Source organism: Dendrobates tinctorius, unplaced genomic scaffold (genome assembly GCF_039654945.1).
Source record: "Dendrobates tinctorius isolate UK_male_01 unplaced genomic scaffold, ASM3965494v1 ptg000086l, whole genome shotgun sequence".
Lineage (NCBI taxonomy): Eukaryota > Metazoa > Chordata > Amphibia > Anura > Dendrobatidae > Dendrobates > Dendrobates tinctorius.
Genome location: NW_027361754.1, coordinates 54,697,889 through 54,719,144, shown reverse-complemented (window position 1 = coordinate 54,719,144; position 21,256 = coordinate 54,697,889). Strand labels below are relative to the sequence as shown.

Below are 21,256 nucleotides of genomic sequence, written 5' to 3'. Positions count from 1 at the left end.
ACCAAAACACAGCGAAAACTATACAAAAAAATAGCACGAAACACAAGCAAAACCTGCTTTTTTCTGAAGCTTTTTTACTGCCAAGAAAGCAGATTTTGCTACTGAAAAAAAAAAAACGCAGCAAAGACGTTACGTGTGAACATACCCTAATATTTGATTACCCTTGCAATATCACGTCATGGTGATAATCATGATTACTTATTACATATTACACAAATACGAATCCCATAGAGGAAACATATGAAAACATTGACGAGACAGTTCTGCAATCTGTTCCATGGGGCTTGCACTACAATATGCATCTTTGGGCACTGCTCGCTGGCACCCAGGGATCTGCCCTGGCATTCAGCATTGCACATGCCTCTTATATCAGCATGGCTGCACTATTTTATTGTGAGGGAATACAGCTCTATTCTGTGAGCATCCACCAAGCTCTATAGACATGGGATGTATCCTCTGGACGCTGTTATTTTCTGTGACATATACCGCACCTGCGTTGAGCCACAGGTAACGTGTAATTCTTATTTTCTTTCTAAAATGTTCTGGGTGCAGATATATGACTTGTAGAATAATGTTCTATACTGCACATTCTATTGATCGTTTTACTATGGTTGGTGAGATTAGGTTGCTGAATATGGTAAATGGTACTGCATGTAGCACACAGAGCTAAACTGGTAATTTAACTTTGTATTGTAATTGTATCGTGATCAGTTCCTCAATTAAGAAAATGCAGTAGATATTCACGCAATGCTGGAGTGTATGAAGGCTGGCGGGGCAATGCTGGGTACCAAGAAGTTGCAAGCCAGCCACTTAGCCTCAGCCAAAATATTGACAAAATATATATGTTCCCCATTGTATAAATCAGTGTTAAAACATTGTGATTCCGGTTCTGCTACATTTGTACCTTTTTCCTAGCTTTTGCAGGTCCTCACCTATTGTCCTTACCAACATTGCAGCCTTCATAGATGACTATCCAAATATATTTCAATCATAAATGAAAACATTTATTAATTTCTAGGCAAATTGGGCTGTGACACAGGTTGCATGGCCAAATTTCTCTGAGCCACCTACTAGATCACAGCATATTGCAGGCACTGTCCTGCAGCTCTGGAGTCCTGGATTCAAAGTAGAACAATACCGGAAAGGAGTTTTTATGTTTTTTCAAGTGTTTTTGTGGTTTTCATCTGGGTTCTCTGGCTTTCTCTCACACTTCAAGGACATAATGACATGGAATTTAGATTGTGTGCCCCAATCGGGAAGGTGATGATGATGTTTGTAAAGTGCTAAGAAATTAATGGCGCTATATAAGCAAGTACAATAAATAAATAATGCAGGCGAATGAGGTCGCATTGTAACCCTAAGGATCCAACAAGTGCAACAAGCAATTTAAGAGGGAAAAGTTCTCTTTGTGTAGATTGCCAAGTTGGCGTAGGGAGACTTATAGGCCATGCAATGATCGCCTGGGAATTTTAATTTGCAAATAGACTCTTCAGCAAGGAAGGGGACAGTGCTACTTATATAATAACATCAATCCACATGGCCTTGGATAAGAAGCCAAACCAAAAACTCCCAGTTGAAGACATGTGTTTCGGGGTGTTTGCCCCTTATCAGTGCAAAGCAGGAGAATTGATTTGGCTGGGTAATAAGCCTCTTACATGGGGCTTAAGGGGTAAAGTTTCTTAATGTTTAGGATTTCTACCTCCAATAGTTGGCACTAGTGTTCCTGTCTTCTTTTCTGAACAGCCTATTTGAGAGAAGCAAGTTGCAAAATTACCAACTGGTTCAACTTTTTTCTACCTGCTTGTAGTAATTGCTGTACCCCATTCATCTGCGATCGAGCAGTTGCCTATAGTGATCTTTGGCTGCACAACCTATGAGCCCCAGCATTACTAAAACCATGCTAATATACCCCCCCCCCCAATTATTGATTAGCTAAATCTCTTATCCATGTCTTGAGTCTTGTATTGATTGTGGATTGTTCTAGCATGACATTGTGCAGTTAGTACTACTGACAGGTTATGCAAAATCATTTCCTAGTTAGATTAGTGATCTAATTTAAAGCTGTTATCTCACCACAGACATATGGGAGACATATGGCAAGCATTCACATTTGCAAAGGAAAGGCATATGGACTTATCTTCATGAGATAATCCCTTTAACCCTTTTAGGACCTCACTTCAGAACCAAACAATTAAAAAAAGCAATTTTCAGTGTCATAGTCCAAGAACCAAAACTCTTTTTCTTCAACAAACCCGTTTGATTTTTTTAAGAAAAAAAATTGTTTCCATTTTTTTGGGAAGCACTGTATCAATTCATTATCAGATGTTTTTAGTTTCCCCCAGATAAGTTTTACTAGTATTAGCTAATACTCTTAGCAAAGTGCTTCCAAATGGCATATCTGCCAGTAACACAGTGACATAGACTTTAATCTATTAGTTTTGATAAATATGATTTAGAAACTTCAGTATTTTTACGAATTATGTAAGATGTGGCTTTGTACAACACAATTTTTTTCTAATTAGACCTTACGTAAGAGGACAACCACCATAGTGCCATCAGAGAGCTAACTCACAGAATCAAAGGTTTTTTCTGGAATATAAAACTTCATGACTTATCATGCCCCTGGGAATGTATACGATTGCTACATTGCTCATTATACTGTATGTAATGTGCCAGGTAGTGTTGTATGCCTTTAATATTTTGTAAAAACTTTTAATTGCACTTAGGTCCAACAAGCATCGCAGAGTTAATTGGGCTGGTGTAGAGTACCGTTATAAGGCCGGGATCACACTACCGTGTGTGTGCGAGAAACTTCCATGAGTCTCTTGCATCAACACCCGGCACTGCCGCCGGTACTCAGGACCGGAGCTGCGGCTGCATGTATTTCTATGCAGCTGCTCCGGTCCTGAGTGCCGGCGGTAGCGCCGAGTGTTGATGCGAGAGACTCGTGCATTAATTCCCCAGTAGTTTACAGTTGGAACGGCTGTATTAGCAGTGCTCTGGCTGTAAACTGATTAACCCCCAGAGATGGATTTACGCCGTAGGACTTGACTGAGCGCCGGACAGTTAATGTATATTTTTGGTTTATTATTTTTTTATTTTTTTACAGGAGAACAATGGCTATGATATGGGATTAGTAGTAAAATAAAGATTTTAAAACTGTGGTGTATTCTTTCATTAAAATACTTTGGTCTTATTGTGTGTGTGTATATTTAACCCTCCAATAACTCTAGGATTAGTAATGGAGAGGTGTCTTATTGACACCTCTCCATTACTAAGCTGGGCTTACAATAGCAAGGTGACATTTACTCCTCATTAACCCCACTTGCCACCGCTACAGGGCAGTGGGAAGAACCCGACAAAGCTCCAGAATCTAGTAGATGCACCTTTTCTGGGCAGCTGCAGGCTGCTATTTTTAGGGTGGGGGGGGGCCAAGATCAATGTCCCCTTACCAGTCTGAGAATAGCAGCCCCCAGCTGTGAGCTTTAGTCAGGTTGGTTGTCAAAAATGGGGGGACCCCACGCCATTTTTTTTTAAATTATTTACTTAAATAATTTTAAAAAATCACCGTGGGGACCCACCTATTCCTGAGAATCTTGCTGAAGCTGACAGCTAGGGGTTGCAGCCCCCAGCTGTGAGTTTTGCCTGGTTGGTTCACAAACAGAGGGGAACCCCACGTCGGGTTTTCATTCATTCATTCTGTGATGTATGGTGTACAGTTCATATAGCATCTTGTGCTTGGGTGCGAGGAAAACACATGAGATACAGGTTTGATTAGGAAGGACTTGTATTACTTCATACAAGTAGGTAAACAAGGGTTCACACAGTTTGCAGGTACAGAGGCAGAAGACACAGCAGGCCAGAGTAACTTTAGCTCAGCAGTAACTTTCCACAACAGGTTCAGGATCTCTTCCCTGTTACCGTAGTTCCCTTGCAAACGTAGATTTATCCAACAGCAGGTTTCCAGAGTCCACATGTGTTCAAGAGTTCCCAAGCAGGAGATGGCCGGAGTACCAAGTCCAGGAGTACCAAGTCCAAGATTTCCAGGAGCCAGGTCACAGGCTGACTGCAGACTTGATTCTGAAGCACTGATTGCTCAGCTGAGGCTGCTTACAAGGAAGAGGGAGAGAATCAGGGTGGGAACATGAAGGCTGGAAACTCCATATTAACTAAGGGCAAGATAGCTGTAGCAGGACAGAAAGCAAAATGGCTGACAGAAAAAACTGAATTTCAAGAAACATGTAAAAAAGACTTAGAATCTTACATTACTCCCCCCTTAGGGACAGCCTCCGGATGACCTCAGACCAGGCTTGTCTGGGTACCTCTGATGAAACTGGCGGAGTAAGCGAGGAGCATTAATGTTATTGACTGGTTCCCATTAGTTGTCCTCCACTGGGTAGCCCTGCCATTTAATCAAGTATTGTAACTGATTTTTGTACAATCTGGAATCTAGAATCCTTTCCACCACAAATTCTTCCTGACCATCGACCAGCACTAGGTCAGGGCGAGGAGGAGAACGTCCAGGAAACGTGTTAGGTGTTGCAGCCTTTAGTAGGGAAACATGAAAGACGGTGGATTCTCATAGTTCTGGGCAGTTGAAGCTGACAAGCAACGGCACTTATAATCTTATTGATTTTATAGGGTTCAACGTACTTATGTCCCAATTTAGGTGATGGAATTTTTAACTTAAGATTTCTGGTTGACAGCCAGACCAAGTCTCCTACCTTGAAAACTGGTGCAGGTTTGCGAAATGTATCTGCTGCTTTCTTGTACCTTTCCAGAGCCAATTCCAGATTTTCTTTTAGGGTGTGTGCACACGCTGCGGATTCTGCTGCGGTTCCGCAGCAGTTTTTGCTGCGGTGTACAGTACCATTATTCCCTATGGGAATAAAAAACCGAAGTGCAGACGGTGCAGATTTTTCCGCGCGGTTTTGAAACCGCAGAAAGAATTGACATGTCAATTCTTTCTGCGGATTCCGCTGCGGTTTACCATCTCATCCATTGTGGAGATGAAAAACCGCAGGGCAAAACCGCAGGCAAATCTACAGGTAAAACCGCAGGTCTTTTGACCTGCGGATTTTACAAAATCCGCACGGCCAAATCCGCACCCCAATCCGCAGCGTGTGCACGTAGCCTCAGAAGATCAATATTCTTTTGTAAAGACGTGATTCTTTCAGCCACTGCCGGCAAGGGCGTATCTATGGGAAATCGAGGAAGAATGTTAGGATGATAACCTAGATTGGCGTAAAAAGGAGACTGCTTAGTGGAGGCGCTCTGAGAGTTTTTATAGGAGAACTCAGCCAATGGAAGTAGATCCACCCAATCATCCTGTTGGTGGCAGATAAAGCAGCGGAGATACTGCTCCGGGGTCTGATTGGTCCGTTCTGTCTGTCCTTTAGTCTGGGGATGAAAAGCAGAAGAACGGTTTACTTTAATGTCTAATGCGGCACAGAAATTCTGCCAAAACCTTGAAGTGAATTGCACCCCTTGATCCGAAATGACCTCATCCGGTACTCCATGCATGCGAAACACATTCTGAATCAGCAAATCTGATGTCTGTTTTGCAGTGGGTAAGCCGAAACAGGGGATAAAATGAGCTGCCTTTGTTAACCGATCCACCACCACTAGAATGGTGTTCTTCCCTTGAGAGGTTTGTAACTCCACAATGAAATCCATAGAAATGGATCCCCACGGGCAGGATGGGGTGGGAAGGGGTTGCAATAGACCCGTTGGTGAGGAGCGTGGTGTTTTGCATCTTGCACAGACTTCACATGAAGTGACATAGTTTAAAACATCCTTTTTGTAAGTGGGCCACCAAAAGAAATGAGAAAGAAATTCTTGTTTCTTTACAACTCCTCTATGCCCAACTATCTTAGCATCGTGGATAAGTTGCAATACTTTCAATCTGACCGTTTCGGGTATATACAAGTGTTGTCCCTGTATCCACATGGATCGCCCGCCAGGGCAGTGGGGTTACTCGGTACCGGGCCAGTGTCTCAGAGAGATGTGTCACGGTAGCGGTGACCCGGTCCGTGGCCCTGGGTATCCATGCAAAAGGGGTGAAACGTAGCTGATTAAAGTTTATAGGTGGATGATACGTAACACCACCTGTGGTGCTCGGCAATGAAGGGGTTAAGCCGATTCTGCACAGATGTAATAGCTCGGCACAGGTAGAGCTGTAGTCCCAGGGCAGTAATAGTAGGAGTTGAGGTAGATGGTGTAGTGTTAGGCACAGAGATGTAGCAGTGCTGAGTGGGTTGGCGCAGGAAGAAGGCAATGACACAGCTGAGTGCAGTTCCGATAGTTTACTCACAGTTCAGTTGCATGCAGATGCCCATTTGGTGCTGCGTCCTTCAGGCCAGGAGTCCAGCAAACTTCCCAGACAGAGAGAGTACACCTTTCCAGTACTCCCCTCAATATGTACCTTTCCTGGCCATCTCACTGTGTTGCTTCCTTCTCCTACGCAACACCTCACAGTCAGTGTCCCAGGCTAGCAGCTGCGGATCCTGTCGGATAACGTGAACAATTCGTTTCCTTGATCCTACTCCTTGCTGCATTTCCGGCAAGATAACTGTGGATAGTGGCTGTGGCCCCTAAAGTGACCACAGCTGTCGGCTTTGCTAGTTAAGTCCTTAGTTCCACTCCACTAGGCTAAGGGGCAGAGTCCCTTCTGCGACCTGATTCCTCCACCTGATGGCTATCAGCGTGGAACGAGCCCCATGGGTGGCCTCTGCCTGTCCCGTGCCTCTAGAATCCCTTCTGTTGTGAATTCGCTTTCTGGTCTACCTCTGGTTAGTGCTGAAGGTGGTGGAGCTGGTCAGGTTGACGGAGGGGTTGCGAGTAGTGTTGATCTATACCATCCGATATTCAGAAATATCAGATCGGATTGGATCGGCCCGATACCCCAAAAAGTATCGGTATCGCCGATTCCGATACCAGAAGACCCATTCAAGTCAATGGGACAGAAATATCGGAATTAAAAAAACCCCTTTCTTGCCTTATATATCCTGTTCAGGAGGGGGGAAGAGTGTGGGCGGTGCGTGGGCGGACACTGTGCATGTCTGTGTGTGCGGGCGGGGTCTGTGCGGGCCTCTCGGGGGTCTGTGCCGACTGTCGGGGGCCTGTGCAGGCTGCCGGTGGTCTGTACGGGCCTCTCGGGGGTCTGCACAGGCCTGTCGGGGGCCTGTGCCGGCTGCCGGTGGTCTGTACGGGCCTCTTGGGAGCCTGTGCCGGCTGTCGGTGGACTGTGCCGGCTGCCGGGGGCCTGTGCCGGCTGCCGGTGGTCTGTATGGGCCTCTCGGGGGTCTGTACAGGCCTGTCGGGGGCCTGTTACGGCTGCCAGGGGGTCTGTGCCGGCTGTCGGTGGTCTGTACGGGCCTCTCGGGGGCCTGTGCCGGCTGTCGGTGGTCTGTGCCGGCTGCCAGTGGTCTGTGCAGGCCTGCCGGGGGTCTTGTGTGTGTGCAGGCATCGTCCGATGGGACTACAAGTCCCATCCGGCGATGCCTGCTACAATGACAGTGATTGACACATTAGCCAATGATGGGACAGTAGTAGTCCCATCATCCGGCTAATGTGTTGAATGTAAAAAAAAAACAAAAAAAAACATACTACATACTACATTCATACAACATACATACATACTACATATATACTACATTCATACAACATACATACATACTACAGGTGTACTACATTCATACAACATACATATATACTACATACATGCTACATATATACTACATTCATACAACATACATGCATACTACATATATACTACATTCATACAACATACATACATACATACTACATACATACTACATTCATACAACATACATACATACTACATATATACTACATTCATACAACATACATACATGCTACATACATGCTACATATATACTACATTCATACAACATACATACATGCTACATATATACTACATTCATACAACATACATATATACTACATACATACTACATTCATACAACATACATATATACTACATACATGCTACATATATACTACATTCATACAACATACATGCATACTACATATATACTACATTCATACAACATACATACATACTACATACATGCTACATATATACTACATTCATACATACATACATACTACATACATACTACATGTATACTACATTCATACAACATACATACATACTACATACTACATACATGCTACATATATACTACATTCATACAACATACATACTACATACATGCTACATATATACTACATTTATACAACATACATATATACTACATACATGCTACATATATACTACATTCATACAACATACATATATATTACATACATACTACATGTATACTACATTCATACAACATACATACTACATACTACATACATGCTACATATATACTACATTCATACAACATACATACATACTACATACTACATACATACTTCATATATACTACATTCATACAACATACATACATAGTACATACTACATACATACTACATACACACAACATGCTACAGACATACAACATACATACTGCATACAATACATTCATAGAATACATACATAGACATACAGTACATATAACATAGAGTACATACTCACCATCACTTGTCACTTTGATCCCCGAAGCCAGTGTCATCTATAAAAAATTAGAAAATAACAAGCAAGCCATATACTCTCTGATCCGTATAAATCCACGAGGGTCCCACGCCGATCTCCGTGTAGAACAGCAGCATCAGCTGATGCGACCGTTCTCTAGGGGCTGCAGGAATCCAATGACGGGAGGTAGGTATCCTTCCACACTGTATTCCTCCGCCACTGTAAAAAAAAATAGTCCCTAGTCTCACTTTTGGCATTGCTGTGTGAGAAAGTTCCCACGCAGCTTTTGCCATAAAGTGAGACTAGGGACTATTTTTTTACCGTGGCGGAGAAATACAGAGCGGAAGGATACCTACCTCCCGTCATTGGATTCCTGCAGCCCCTAGAGAACGGTCGCATCAGCTTATGCTGCTGTTCTCCACGGGAAATCGGCGTGGGACCCTCGTGGATTTCTGCGGATCAGGGAGTATATGGCTTGTTTGTTATTTTCATATTTTTTCATAGATGACACTGACTTCGGGGATCAAAGTGACAAGTGATGGTGAGTATGTACTCTATGTTATATGTACTGTATGTCTATGTATGTATTGTATGAATGTATGAATGTATTGTATGTAGTATGTATGTAGTATGTATGTAGTATGTATGTATGTTGTTTGTCTGTAGCATGTTGTATGTATGTAGTATGTATGTTGTATGAATGTAGTATATACAGTCATGGCCAAAAGTATTGACACCCCTGCAATTCTGTTAGATAATACTCAGTTTCTTCCTGAAAATGATTGCAAACACAAATTCTTTGGTATTATTATCTTCATTTAATTTGTCTTAAATGAAAAAACACAAAAGAGAATGAAGCAAAAAGCAAAACATTGATCATTTCACACAAAACTCCAAAAATGGGCCGGACAAAAGTATTGGCACCCTCAGCCTAATACTTGGTTGCAAAACCTTTAGCCAAAATAACTGCGACCAACTGCTTCCGGTAACCATCAATGAGTTTCTTACAATGCTCTGCTGGAATTTTAGACCATTCTTCTTTGGCAAACTACTCCAGGTCCCTGATATTTGAAGGGTGCCTTCTCCAAACTGCCATTTTTAGATCTCTCCACAGGTGTTCTATGGGATTCAGGTCTGGACTCATTGCTGGCCACCTTAGAAGTCTCCAGTGCTTTCTCTCAAACCATTTTCTAGTGCCTTTTGAAGTGTGTTTTGGGTTATTGTCCTGCTGGACGACCCATGACCTCTGAGGTAGACCCAGCTTTCTCACACTGGGCCCTATATTATGCTGCAAAATTTGTTGGTAGTCTTCTGACTTCATAATGCCAAGCACACGGTCAAGCAGTCCAGTGCCAGAGGCAGCAAAGCAACCCCAAAACATCAGGGAACCTCCGCCATGTTTGACTGTAGGGACCGTGTACTTTTCTTTGAATGCCTCTTTTTTCTCCTGTAAACTCTATGTTGATGCTTTTGCCCTAAAAGCTCTACTTTTGTCTCATGTGACCAGAGAACATTCTTCCAAAATGTTTTAGGCTTTTTCAGGTAAGTTTTGGCAAACTCCAGCCTGGCTTTTTTATGTCTCGGGGTAAGAAGTGGAGTCTTCCTGGGTCTCCTACCATACAGTCCCTTTTCATTCAGATGCCGACGGATAGTACGGGTTGACACCGTTGTACCCTCGGAATGCAGGGCAGCTTGAACTTGTTTGGATGTTAGTGGAGGTTCTTTATCCAACATCCGCACAATCTTGCATTGAAATCTCTTGTCAATTTTTCTTTTACGGCCACATCTAGAGAGGTTAGCCACAGTGCCATGAGCTTTAAACTTCTTGATGACACTGCGCACGGTAGACACAGGAACATTCAGGTCTTTGGAGATGGACTTGTAGCCTTGATATTGCTCATGCTTCCTCACAATTTGGTTTCTCAAGTCCTCAGACAGTTCTTTGGTCTTCTTTCTTTTCTCCATGCTCAATGTGGTACACACAAGGACACAGGACAGAGGTTGAGTCAACTTTAATCCATGTCACCTGGCTGCAAGTGTGATTTAGTTATTGCCAACACCTGTTAGGTGCCACAGGTAAGTTACAGGAGCTGTTAATTACACAAATTAGAGAAGCATCACATGATTTTTCGAACAGTGCCAATACTTTTGTCCACCCTCTTTGTTATGTTTGGTGTGGAATTATATCCAATTTGGCTTTAGGACAATTCTTTTTGTGTTTTTTCATTTAAGACAAATTAAATGAAGATAATAATACCAAAGAATTTGTGTTTGCAATCATTTTCAGGAAGAAACTGAGTATTATCTGACAGAATTGCAGGGGTGTCAATACTTTTGGCCATGACTGTATGAAGCATGTACACTCACTGGCCACTTTATTAGGTACACCTGTCCAACTGTGTGTTAAGACTTAATTTCTAATCAGCCAATCACATGGCGGCAACTCAGTGCATTTAGGCATGTAGACATGGTCAAGACAATCTCCTGCAGTTCAAACCGAGCATCAGTATGGGGAAGAAAGGTGATTTGAGTGCCTTTGAACGTGGCATGATTGTTGGTGCCAGAAGGGCTGGTCTGAGAATTTCAGAAACTGCTGATCTACTGGGATTTTCACGCACAACCATCTCTAGGGTTTACAGAGAATGGTCCGAAAAAGAAAAAAAATCCAGTGAGCGGCAGTTCTGTGGCCGGAAATGCCATGTTGATGCCAGAGGTCAGAGGAGAATGGGCAGACTGGTTCGAGCTGATAGAAAGGCAACAGTGACTCAAATTGCCACCCGTTACAACCAAGGTAGGCAGAAGAGCATCTCTGAACGCACAGTGCGTCGAACTTTGAGGCAGATGGGCTACAGCAGCAGAAGACCACACTGGGTACCACTCCTCTCAGCTAAGAACAGGAAACTGAGGCTACAATTTGCACAAGCTCATCGAAATTGGACAGTAGAAGATTGGAAAAACGTTGCCTGGTCTGATGAGTCTCGATTTCTGCTGCGACATTCGGATGGTAGGGTCAGAATTTGGCGTAAACAACATGAAAGCATGGATCCATCCTGCCTTGTATCAACGGTTCAGGCTGGTGGTGGTGGTGTCATGGTGTGGGGAATTTTTTCTGGGCACTCTTTGGGCCCCTTGGTACCAATTGAGCATCGTTGCAACGCCACAGCCTACCTGAGTATTGTTGCTGACCATGTCCATCCCTTTATGACCACAATGTACCCAACATCTGATGGCTACTTTCAGCAGGATAATGCGCCATGTCATAAAGCTCGAATCATCTCAGATTGGTTTCTTGAACATGACAATGAGTTTACTGTACTCAAATGGCCTCCTCAGTCACCAGATCTCAATCCAATAGAGCATCTTTGGGATGTGGTGGAACGGGAGATTCGCATCAGGGATGTGCAGCCGACAAATCTGCTCCAACTGTGTGATGCCATCATGTCAATATGGTCCAAAATCTCTGAGGAATGCTTCCAGCACCTTGTTGAATCTCTGCCACGAAGAATTGAGGCAGTTCTGAAGGCAAAAGGGGGTCCAACCCCTTACTAGCATGGTGTACCTAATAAAGTGGCCAGTGAGTGTATGTAGTATGTATGTATGAATGTTGTATATATGTAGTATGTATGTAGTATGTTTTTTTCTTTTTTTTTTTACATTCAACACATTATCCGGATGATGGGACTACTACTGTCCCATCATTGGCTAATGTGTCAATCACTGTCATTGTAGCAGGCATCGCCCGATGGGACTTGTAGTCCCATCGGACGATGCCTGCATACACACAAGACCCCCGGCAGGCCCGTACAGACCACCGGCAGCCGGCACAGGCCCCCGGCAGCCGGCACAGACCACCGACAGCCGAAACAGGCCCCCGGTAGCTGGCACAGACCACCGACAGCCGGCACAGGCCCCGGCAGCCGGCACAGACCACCGACAGCCAGCACAGGCCCCCGAGAAGCCCGTACAGACCACCGGCACAGGCCCCCGACAGGTCTGTACAGACCCCCGAGAGGCCCGTACAGACCACTGGCAGCCGGCACAGGCCCCCAACAGGCCTGTACAGACCCCCGAGAGGCCTGTACAGACCACTGGCAGCTGGCACAGACCCCCGGCAGTCGGCACAGACCCCCCGCAGTCGGCACATACCGCGCATCATGATGCGCATAGACCGCGCATCATGATGACATCATTTCAGCAGCCAATCACAGCCACAACAGTGGCTCATTGCATTATGGGGACTTCCGATTCCGGTATCCGATATTGAAAAAATATCGGTACTCGGTATCGGAATTCCGATACAGCGAATATCGGCCGATACCCGATATTTGCAGTATCGGAATGCTCAACACTAGTTGTGAGTTCTCTTTATGGGCTCCCTCTGGTGGTTACTGGAGGTAATGGAGCTGATCTGATTAACAGAGGCTTGCCACCTGATAATGAGGGTGACGATTGGAGATCTGGGGTTTCAGACTGGATTTAAGACAGCCGACTCCTTCTACCCCTGCTGGTGATTTTTTCCTGCCCCCTGAGGTCTTAGTTTCCAGCTCAGTCCCTGCATGCTCAGCTAAGTGTTCTTTTGCTATTCTGTTCACATTTGATCTGGTTTTGTCTATCTCAGTTTTGTGTGGGTCAGCCAGCTCCGGCTGGGGCTGTGCTGAATCACCATCCATATGTTACTGCTTGTGCCAGTTTGTTTTTGTCCCTTACTAGATTGGCCTCTTTTTGCTCTGCTTTCAGAATATACCAGAGTGCTGATATAGTGGGCGAAGTCGTGCGACTTCAGTATTTTTGCATCAGACGTGTTGGACCTTTTTGCAGGGTTTTTTTACGTGATTACAGACAGTGTCTTTCCTTTCCTGTCCTGTCTAGTCAGTGTGGGCCCCATTGTTTGCTCAGTCTATTTTCCTACCTGCGTTTGTGTTTTCATCTTGTCTCACCGACAATATATGTTTGGTGCTATCTATTCCTTTGGGGTCTGCTCTGGGGCAGTTTAGATTTCCCCTTTCTTGCTTTAGGCTTAGTTAGCTCTCCGGCTGTGCCGAGGCATCTAGGATCATCGTAGGCACGCTCCACGGCTACTGCTAGCTGTGTGGATAGGATTAGGGGTCTGCAATCCGCTTAGTTACCAACCTCTCTGGTTTTCTGTGGCTTAGCTTGGGCTTGCTCTCCTCCTCGGTGACCCAATTATAACAGAATCACCAGGCTAACTGTAGACTCTAGGGTACTGAAAAGAAGGAAAGAATTGTAAAAAAAAAAAAAAAAAGTCAGAATTTTTTTATATATTTTTTCCTCTTTTTCTCTGGGGCCGTAGGAGTATTTTTTTTCTTTAATGGAGATTAAGCAATTGTCTGATCGTGTTGAGCAGCTCACTGCTGAAGTGCGGGGAATTTCTGCCTATCTCGCTCAATCATCTGCTGTTGAACCAAAAATCCCTACTCCTGATGTGTTTTCTGGGGATCAGTCTAAATTTTTGAATTTTAAGAATAATTGTAAACTATTTCTTGCCTTGAAGCCTAACTCATCGGGGAGCTCTGTGCAGCAGGTTAAAATTGTCATCTCCCTGCTGCGCGGCGATCCCCAGGATCGGGCTTTTTCTCTGACACCTGGAGATCCTATTCTGACTAATGTGGACGCATTTTCTCAAGCCTTGGGGTTGTTGTATGATGAACCTAATGCTATTGATCAAGCTGAGAAAACTTTATTGACATTGAACCAGGGTCAGGATTCTGCAGAGTTATATTGCCAAAAATTCCAAAAGTGGGCGGTCCTTACTAAATGGAATGACGATGCCCTAGCAGCTCTCTTTCGGAAGGGTTTGGCAGAAACCGTAAAAGATGTTATGGTGGGATTCCCTGTCCCTTCTGGTCTTGACGATTCTATGTCATTGGCCATTCAAGTTGATCAGCGTTTACGTGAATGTAACACTGCACGAGAGGTGTTGCTGCCTTTTGAACGAACGTCTGAACCCATGCAATGTGATAGGGTTTTGTCTAGGACGCAACGTCAGGAGTTTAGAAGGCGTAATAAGCTGGGTTTGCTCTGTGGGGACACCTCTCATACTATTTCTGTCTGCCCTAAACGAGAAAAATGTTTTGCTCACACATTTGCAGTGGGCAGTGTACAGCCTAAGTTCCTTTTGGCAATTACTCTGATCTGCTCCTTGTCTACATTTTCTGCTAAGGCTTTTGTAGATTCAGGAGCAGCTTTGAATCTGATGGATTTAGACTTTGCTAAACGTTGTGGTTTTCCCATGATACCCCTGAGGACTCCTATCCCTTTGAGGGGTATTGATGCTACTCCTTTGGCGGAGAATAAACCCCAGTTTTGGACCCAGGTGATAATGCGGGTCGCCCCGGACCACCAAGAAAATTGTAAATTTTTGGTGTTGCGCAACTTGCATGATACTATTGTTCTGGGTTTTCCGTGGTTGCAGACCCATAATCCTGTTTTGGATTGGAAATCTGTGTCTGTGGTGAGTTGGGGTTGTCAGTGTGTTCTTAGTGACCCTCCTGTTTTCTCCACATCTCCCCAGTCTCATGATATTCCTGATTATTTGGCTGATTTTTCTGATGTATTTAGTGAGAGTAAGTCAGCATCTTTGCCTCCTCATAGGAGTTATGACTGTGCAATTGAGTTAATGCCCGGGTGTAAATTTCCTAAGGGTTGGCTTTTCAACTTATCGGTACCCGAACATGATGCTATGCGATCTTATATCAAGGAGTCGTTGGAGAAGGGTCATATTAGACCATCCTCTTCACCTTTAGGTGCTGGGTTTTTTTGTGGCCAAGAAAGATGGTTCATTAAGGCCTTGTATTGACTATCGTTCCCTTAACAAAATCACTGTTAAATATCAGTACCCGTTACCCCTGATTTCTGATTTATTTTCCAGAGTTAAAAGTGCCTGTTGGTTTACCAAGCTTGACCTCAGGGGGGCGTATAATCTTATTCGCATCAAGCACGGGGATGAATGGAAGACGGCGTTTAATACTCCGGAGGGACATTTTGAGTACCTGATGATGCCTTTTGGGCTCACTAATGCCCATTCTGTCTTCAAATCTTTTATGAACAATATTTTCCGGGACTTTGTGGATAAGTTTTTGATAATTTATCTGGATGATATTTTGATATTTTCCACTAATTGGGATTGTCATGTGGAACATGTCCGGACTGTGTTCCGGATATTAAGGGCAAATTCCCTGTATGTTAAGGGATCGAGGTGCCTCTTTGGTGTACAGAGGATTTCATTTTTGGGATTTATTTTGTCCCCGTCGGCTATTGAAATGGACCCGGCCAAGGCACAGGCCATTTATGATTGGGCTCAGCCCACTTCTTTGAAGGCTCTCCAGAAGTTTTTGGGTTTTGCTAATTTCTACCGTAAATTTATAAGTAATTTTTCTGGTATTGTCAAACCACTGACTGATCTGACCAAAAAGGGCGCTGCTGTGGTGAATTGGTCTCCAGAGACAGTCTCAGCATTTCAGGAGCTTAAGCAGAGATTCACTTCTGCTCCGGTTCTACGGCAACCTGATGTCTCACTCCCATTTCAGGTGGAGGAAGATGCTTCTGAGATTGGTGCAGGAGCCGTTTTGTCCCAAAAAGATCCGGTGACTTCTAAAATGAATCCCTGTGCCTTCTTTTCTAGAAAATTCTCCCCATCTGAACGTAACTATGACGTGGGGAATCGGGAATTGTTGGCCATGAAATGGGCATTTGAAGAGTGGAGAAATTGGTTGGAGGGAGCTAGACATCAAGTTGTGGTCCTTACCGACCACAAGAATTTGATTTATCTTGAATCAGCCAAACGCTTGAATCCTAGGCAGGCTAGGTGGGCCTTGTTTTTCACGCGTTTTAATTTTGTGGTCTCTTTTCTTCCAGGCACTGAGAATGTTAAGGCGGACACCCTTTCTAGGAGTTTCTTTGCGGATTCTCTTATTGTGACCGAGCCTACTACCATTCTAAATGAGGGTGTAGTTCTTTCCACCATCTCACCCGATTTGAGACGTGCCCTGGAGGAATTTCAGGAGGACAAACCTAAATGTTGCCCTATGGGAAAATTGTATGTCCCTGATCAGTGGAGGAAGAGAGTAATATCTGAAATTCATTGCGCCGCATTGGCTGGTCATCCAGGTATTTTTGGTACCAGAGATTTGGTGAGTCGGTCTTTTTGGTGGCCTGCCTTATCTCGTGATGTCAGGAATTTTGTGCAGTCCTGTGGGACTTGTTCTCTGTCTAAACCCTGTTCTCGTTCTAGTGGGTTGTTGATGCCCCTGTCAGTGCCCAAGAGGCCATGGACCCATATCTCAATGGATTTTATTTCCGATCTTCCTGTTTCTCAGAGAATGACTGTTATCTGGGTGATTTGTGATAGATTTTCTAAGATGATCCCTCTTGTACCACTCCCAAAGTTGCCATCTTCTTCTGAGTTGGTGCCCTTGTTTTTACAACAGGTGGTTCGGTTGCACGGGGTTCCTGAGAGCATTGTGTCGGACAGAGGAGTCCAGTTTGCTTCCAGATTTTGGAGAGCTTTTTGTCACAAACTGGGAATTCAGTTATCTTTCTCCTCTGCATTTCATCCTCAGACCAATGGGCAGACTGAGAGAACAAAACAGACTTTGGAGTCCTATTTGAGATGTTTTATATCTGCTGATCAGAATGACTGGGTCTAATTTTTGCCCTTGGCCAAATTCACGTTAAACAATAGAGCTAGTTCTGCCACTTTGATGTCGCCCTTTTTCTGTAACTTTGGGTTTCATGCTTGATTTTCTTCAGGGCAAGTGGAATCTTCAACCTGCCCAAGTGTGGACACTGGGGTAGAGAGAATGCAGCAGATTTAGGACCAAGTGGTGGATAAGTTGTCCCTCTCTCAGGAAAAAGCCCAACGATTTTCCAACCGGCATAGGACCATTGGTCCCTGGTTTAAAGTGGGTGATATGGTTTGGTTGTTGTCAAAGAATATTCCTATGAAGGTTGCATCTCCAAAGTTCAAGCCAAGATTCATTGGACCTTATAAGATTTTGGAGATTCTTAATCCTGTTTCTTTTCGATTGGCTCTTCCAGCTACGTTTAAGATCCATAACGTGTTTCATAAATCTCTGTTGAAGAGGTTTGTGGAGTCGGTAGTTCCTATGGCGGCGCCTCCTGACCCTGCATTGGTTAAAGGCAATGTGGAATATGAGGTATAGAAAATATTGGATTCTCGTTTGGCTAGACGGAGACTCCAGTACTTGGTCAAATGGAAGGGTTATGGCCAGGAGGATAATTCTTGGGTCTCTGCTTCTGACATTCATGCTGATAGATTGGTTCGTGCTTTTCACTGGGCCCATCCTGATCAGCCTGGTGGTGTGGTGACCCCTCCTCAAGGGTGGGTACTGTTGTGAATTCGCTTTCTGGCCTACCTCTGGTTTCTGCTGAAGGTGGTGGAGCTGGTCAGGTTGACGGAGGGGTTGCGAGTTCTCTTTCTGGGCTCCCTCTGGTGGTCACTGGAGGTAATGGAGCTGATCTGATTAACAGAGGCTTGCCACCTGATAACAAGGACGACGATTGGAGATCTGAGGTTTCAGACTGGATTTAAGACAGCCGACTCCCTCTATCCCTGCTGGTGATTTTTTCCTGCCTCCTGAGGTCTTAGTTTCCAGCTCAGTCCCTGCATGCTCAGCTAAGTGTTCTTTTGCTATTCTGTTCACATTTGATCTGGTTTTGTCTATCTCAGTTTTGTGTGGGTCAGTCAGCTCCGGCTGGGGCTGTGCTGAATCACCATCCATATGTTACTGCTTGTGCCAGTTTGTTTTTGTCCCTTACTAGATTGGCCTCTTTTTGCTCTGCTTTCAGAATATACCAGAGTGCTGATATAGTGGGCGAAGTCGTGCGACTTCAGCATTTTTGCATCAGACGTGTTGGACCTTTTTGCAGGGTTTTTTGCGTGACTGCAGACAGTGTCTTTCCTTTCCTGTCCTGGCTAGTCAGTGTGGGCCCCATCGTTTGCTCAGTCTATTTTCCTACCTGCGTTTGTGTTTTCATCTTGTCTCACCGACAATATATGTTTGGTGCTATCTATTCCTGTGGGGTCTGCTCTGGGGCAGTTTAGATTTCCCCTTTCTTGCTTTAGGCTTAGTTAGCTCTCCGGCTGTGCCGAGGCGTCTAGGATCATCATAGGCACACTCCACGGCTACTGCTAGTTGTGTGGATAGGATCAGGGGTCTGCAATCCGCTTAGTTACCAACCTCTCTGGTTTTCTGTGGCTTAGCTTGGGCTTGCATTCCTCCTCGGTGACCCAATCATAACACCCTTCCCTCTTCCAGGGAACCTTCCTTTCGTCCTTATCTTCCCCCAGCAGCTCCTCCAGCATAGGAGCTGCTGGACCACACGACCGTTCACTTCCTCCCCCTAAGGAGAATCTCCCTCACTTCCCCTTCTGCTCTCCTGCTCAACCTACAAGCTCCGCCCACCTCCCAGCACCCTAACCTATCCCAACAGGGCAAGTCAATCCCTGTCTGGCCATAGTGTAAGTGTGAGGTGAGTGTCAGAGTACTTGTCAGGTGTTCTGAGTGTGGCTGGGTGTCTCTCCCTTACCTGGGAAGTGGGATACCACACCTCTGGGTGAGGTGTAGTACCTCTGTGGCGACTGAACCCTCAGGGGCACCACACACACACCAGTCTTAAAGACAAGACTTACGTCCCTTGATGGTTGTGCCAACAAAGAATCAGAGTGGTATGCTTCCTTGATGTCCTTAAGTAGGTCTTGATTATGAATCACTCCCAGGAATCTAGAGTCAGGAAGAATCGTCTTAGGCCTCTTTCACACTTCAGTTTTTTGCAATCAGTCACAATCCACCAGGTTTTGAAAAAAAAACGGATCCTCAATTTTCTTTTGAGGATCCGTTTTTTTCCCCATTGACTTCCATTAATGGCGGATTGTGACGGATTGCCGTCCGTTGCATCCGTTTTTTTTGAGGATGCGCCAAAAGTTGCTGTCCGTCACCATCCTCAAAGATTTCAAAACGGAGCTTGCAACGTTTTTTTCTCTGGCGGATCCTCCAGACACTCATTTAACCCGAAATTCTTTCTGGTTGCCGGACAAAAAAAAAAGTCTCTCTCTCAGTCTCTCTCTCTCTCTCTCTCTCTCCTTTTCCAGGCCGCGATTCCTTTAAAATTCTTCATTTTGCGGATCCGTCATAAAAACGGATGGGTGGCATCCGTTGTCATCAGTTCTAAAACGGATCCTGCATCCGTCCTTTTGGCGGATTTTGACTGATGCAAAAAACTGAAGTGTGAAAGAGGCCTTAGGAGGAGTTAGTGGACGGGTCTCTGTTGAATGAATCCTAGAGAGTGCATCAGCCTTTCCATTGCGCGATCCTGGCCTATAAGAAATTACAAAATTAAATTGGTTTAGGAAGAGATTCCAATGAGCCTGGCGAGGAGACAGGCACTTAGCCGACCTGATAAATTCAAGGTTGCGATGGTCTGTCAAGACGACTATTTGCTGTGCAGCTCCCTGAAGAAGGTGTCTCCATTCCTTGAAGGCAGCAATAATGGCCAACAATTTTCTATTGCCCACATCGTAGTTTCTCTCAGCCGAAGACAACTGCTGGGAAAAGAAAGCACAAGGATGCAAGACATTCTTCTCACCTGTTCTCTGAGAGAGTATAGCTCCAATGGCACAGTCTGAGGCATCCACCTCTATTATGAAGGCAAGTTCGGGGTTGGGATGCACTAGGATAGGTGCGGTGGTAAATTTATCCTTCAGACGGGAAAATGCTTCTTGGGCTTGAGGGGTCCAGGAGAACCTAGACTCTTTCCGGGTAAGTTGTGTGATAGGTGACACTACCTCAGAGAAATTCCTAATAAAACGTCTATAGAAATTGGCAACCAAATGAAGCGCTGCACCTCCTTCACATTCCTAGGAACTGGCCAATCTTTGATGGCTTGGGTCTTGCTTCCATCCATACTAATTCCTTGTGTAGACATTACATACCCCAGAAATTGAATTTCGGTCCTATGGAATTCACACTTTTCAAGTTTGATGTAAAGATGGTTCTGTCTTAGGCATTCTAAGACCATTCTCACATGTCCATGATGTTCCTCTGTGGAGTTAAAAAAAATTAAAATATCATCCAGATAAATCACCACGAATGTATCTAGGAGATCCCTGAAGATGTCATTCACCAAGTGTTGGAAAGTAGCTGGGGCGTTACACAGACCTCCTTTTGGAAGTGCATTGTCCTTTTGGAAGTGCATTGAGCAGCAAGGTGGTGTGCTGGTAAAAGGGGAAAAAAAAAAAAACCTCTTTTAAATCTTCTGCCTGAGCGAGTGTGAATGAGCTGAGTGTGACCTGAGTGTAAGTGCGAACTGTGGTAAGTATGTGACTTGAGATTCAGTGACTTTGGATTCAGGGAGTTTCCAAGGGAGGTCTTACTGAATTGCTGTTATATTAATACTTTTTTTTTTTTTTTGTTTATCTTATTATCTGGTGCAATCCCCATTAGGATGTGCTCCACTATTGCCAATGCCATCCAGTGCACGTCTTGCCGCATGTATGAAATCCTTGAACAGCCGGTCGAGGGTGCATACTGCTGTGTGAGATGTGAGCACGTTGTGCATTTGGAAGCCCAGATACTGGATCTAAATGTGCAGCTGGCAACACTGAGATCCATAGAC

At 44.6% G+C, this 21,256-nt stretch overlaps 1 protein-coding gene across 1 annotated transcript in view; it reads left to right on the top strand.

Moving 5' to 3' along the window:
* Window positions 1-379: 379 nt before the first annotated feature.
* GABRD (gamma-aminobutyric acid type A receptor subunit delta) overlaps window positions 380-21,256 on the top strand; it is a 75,629-nt gene continuing 54,752 nt past the window's right edge. The window contains exon 1 of the mRNA XM_073585412.1: window positions 380-507. Coding sequence (XP_073441513.1) covers window positions 443-507 — 65 coding nt within the window. The 5' untranslated portion in view covers window positions 380-442. The remainder of the gene's footprint in view (window positions 508-21,256) is intronic.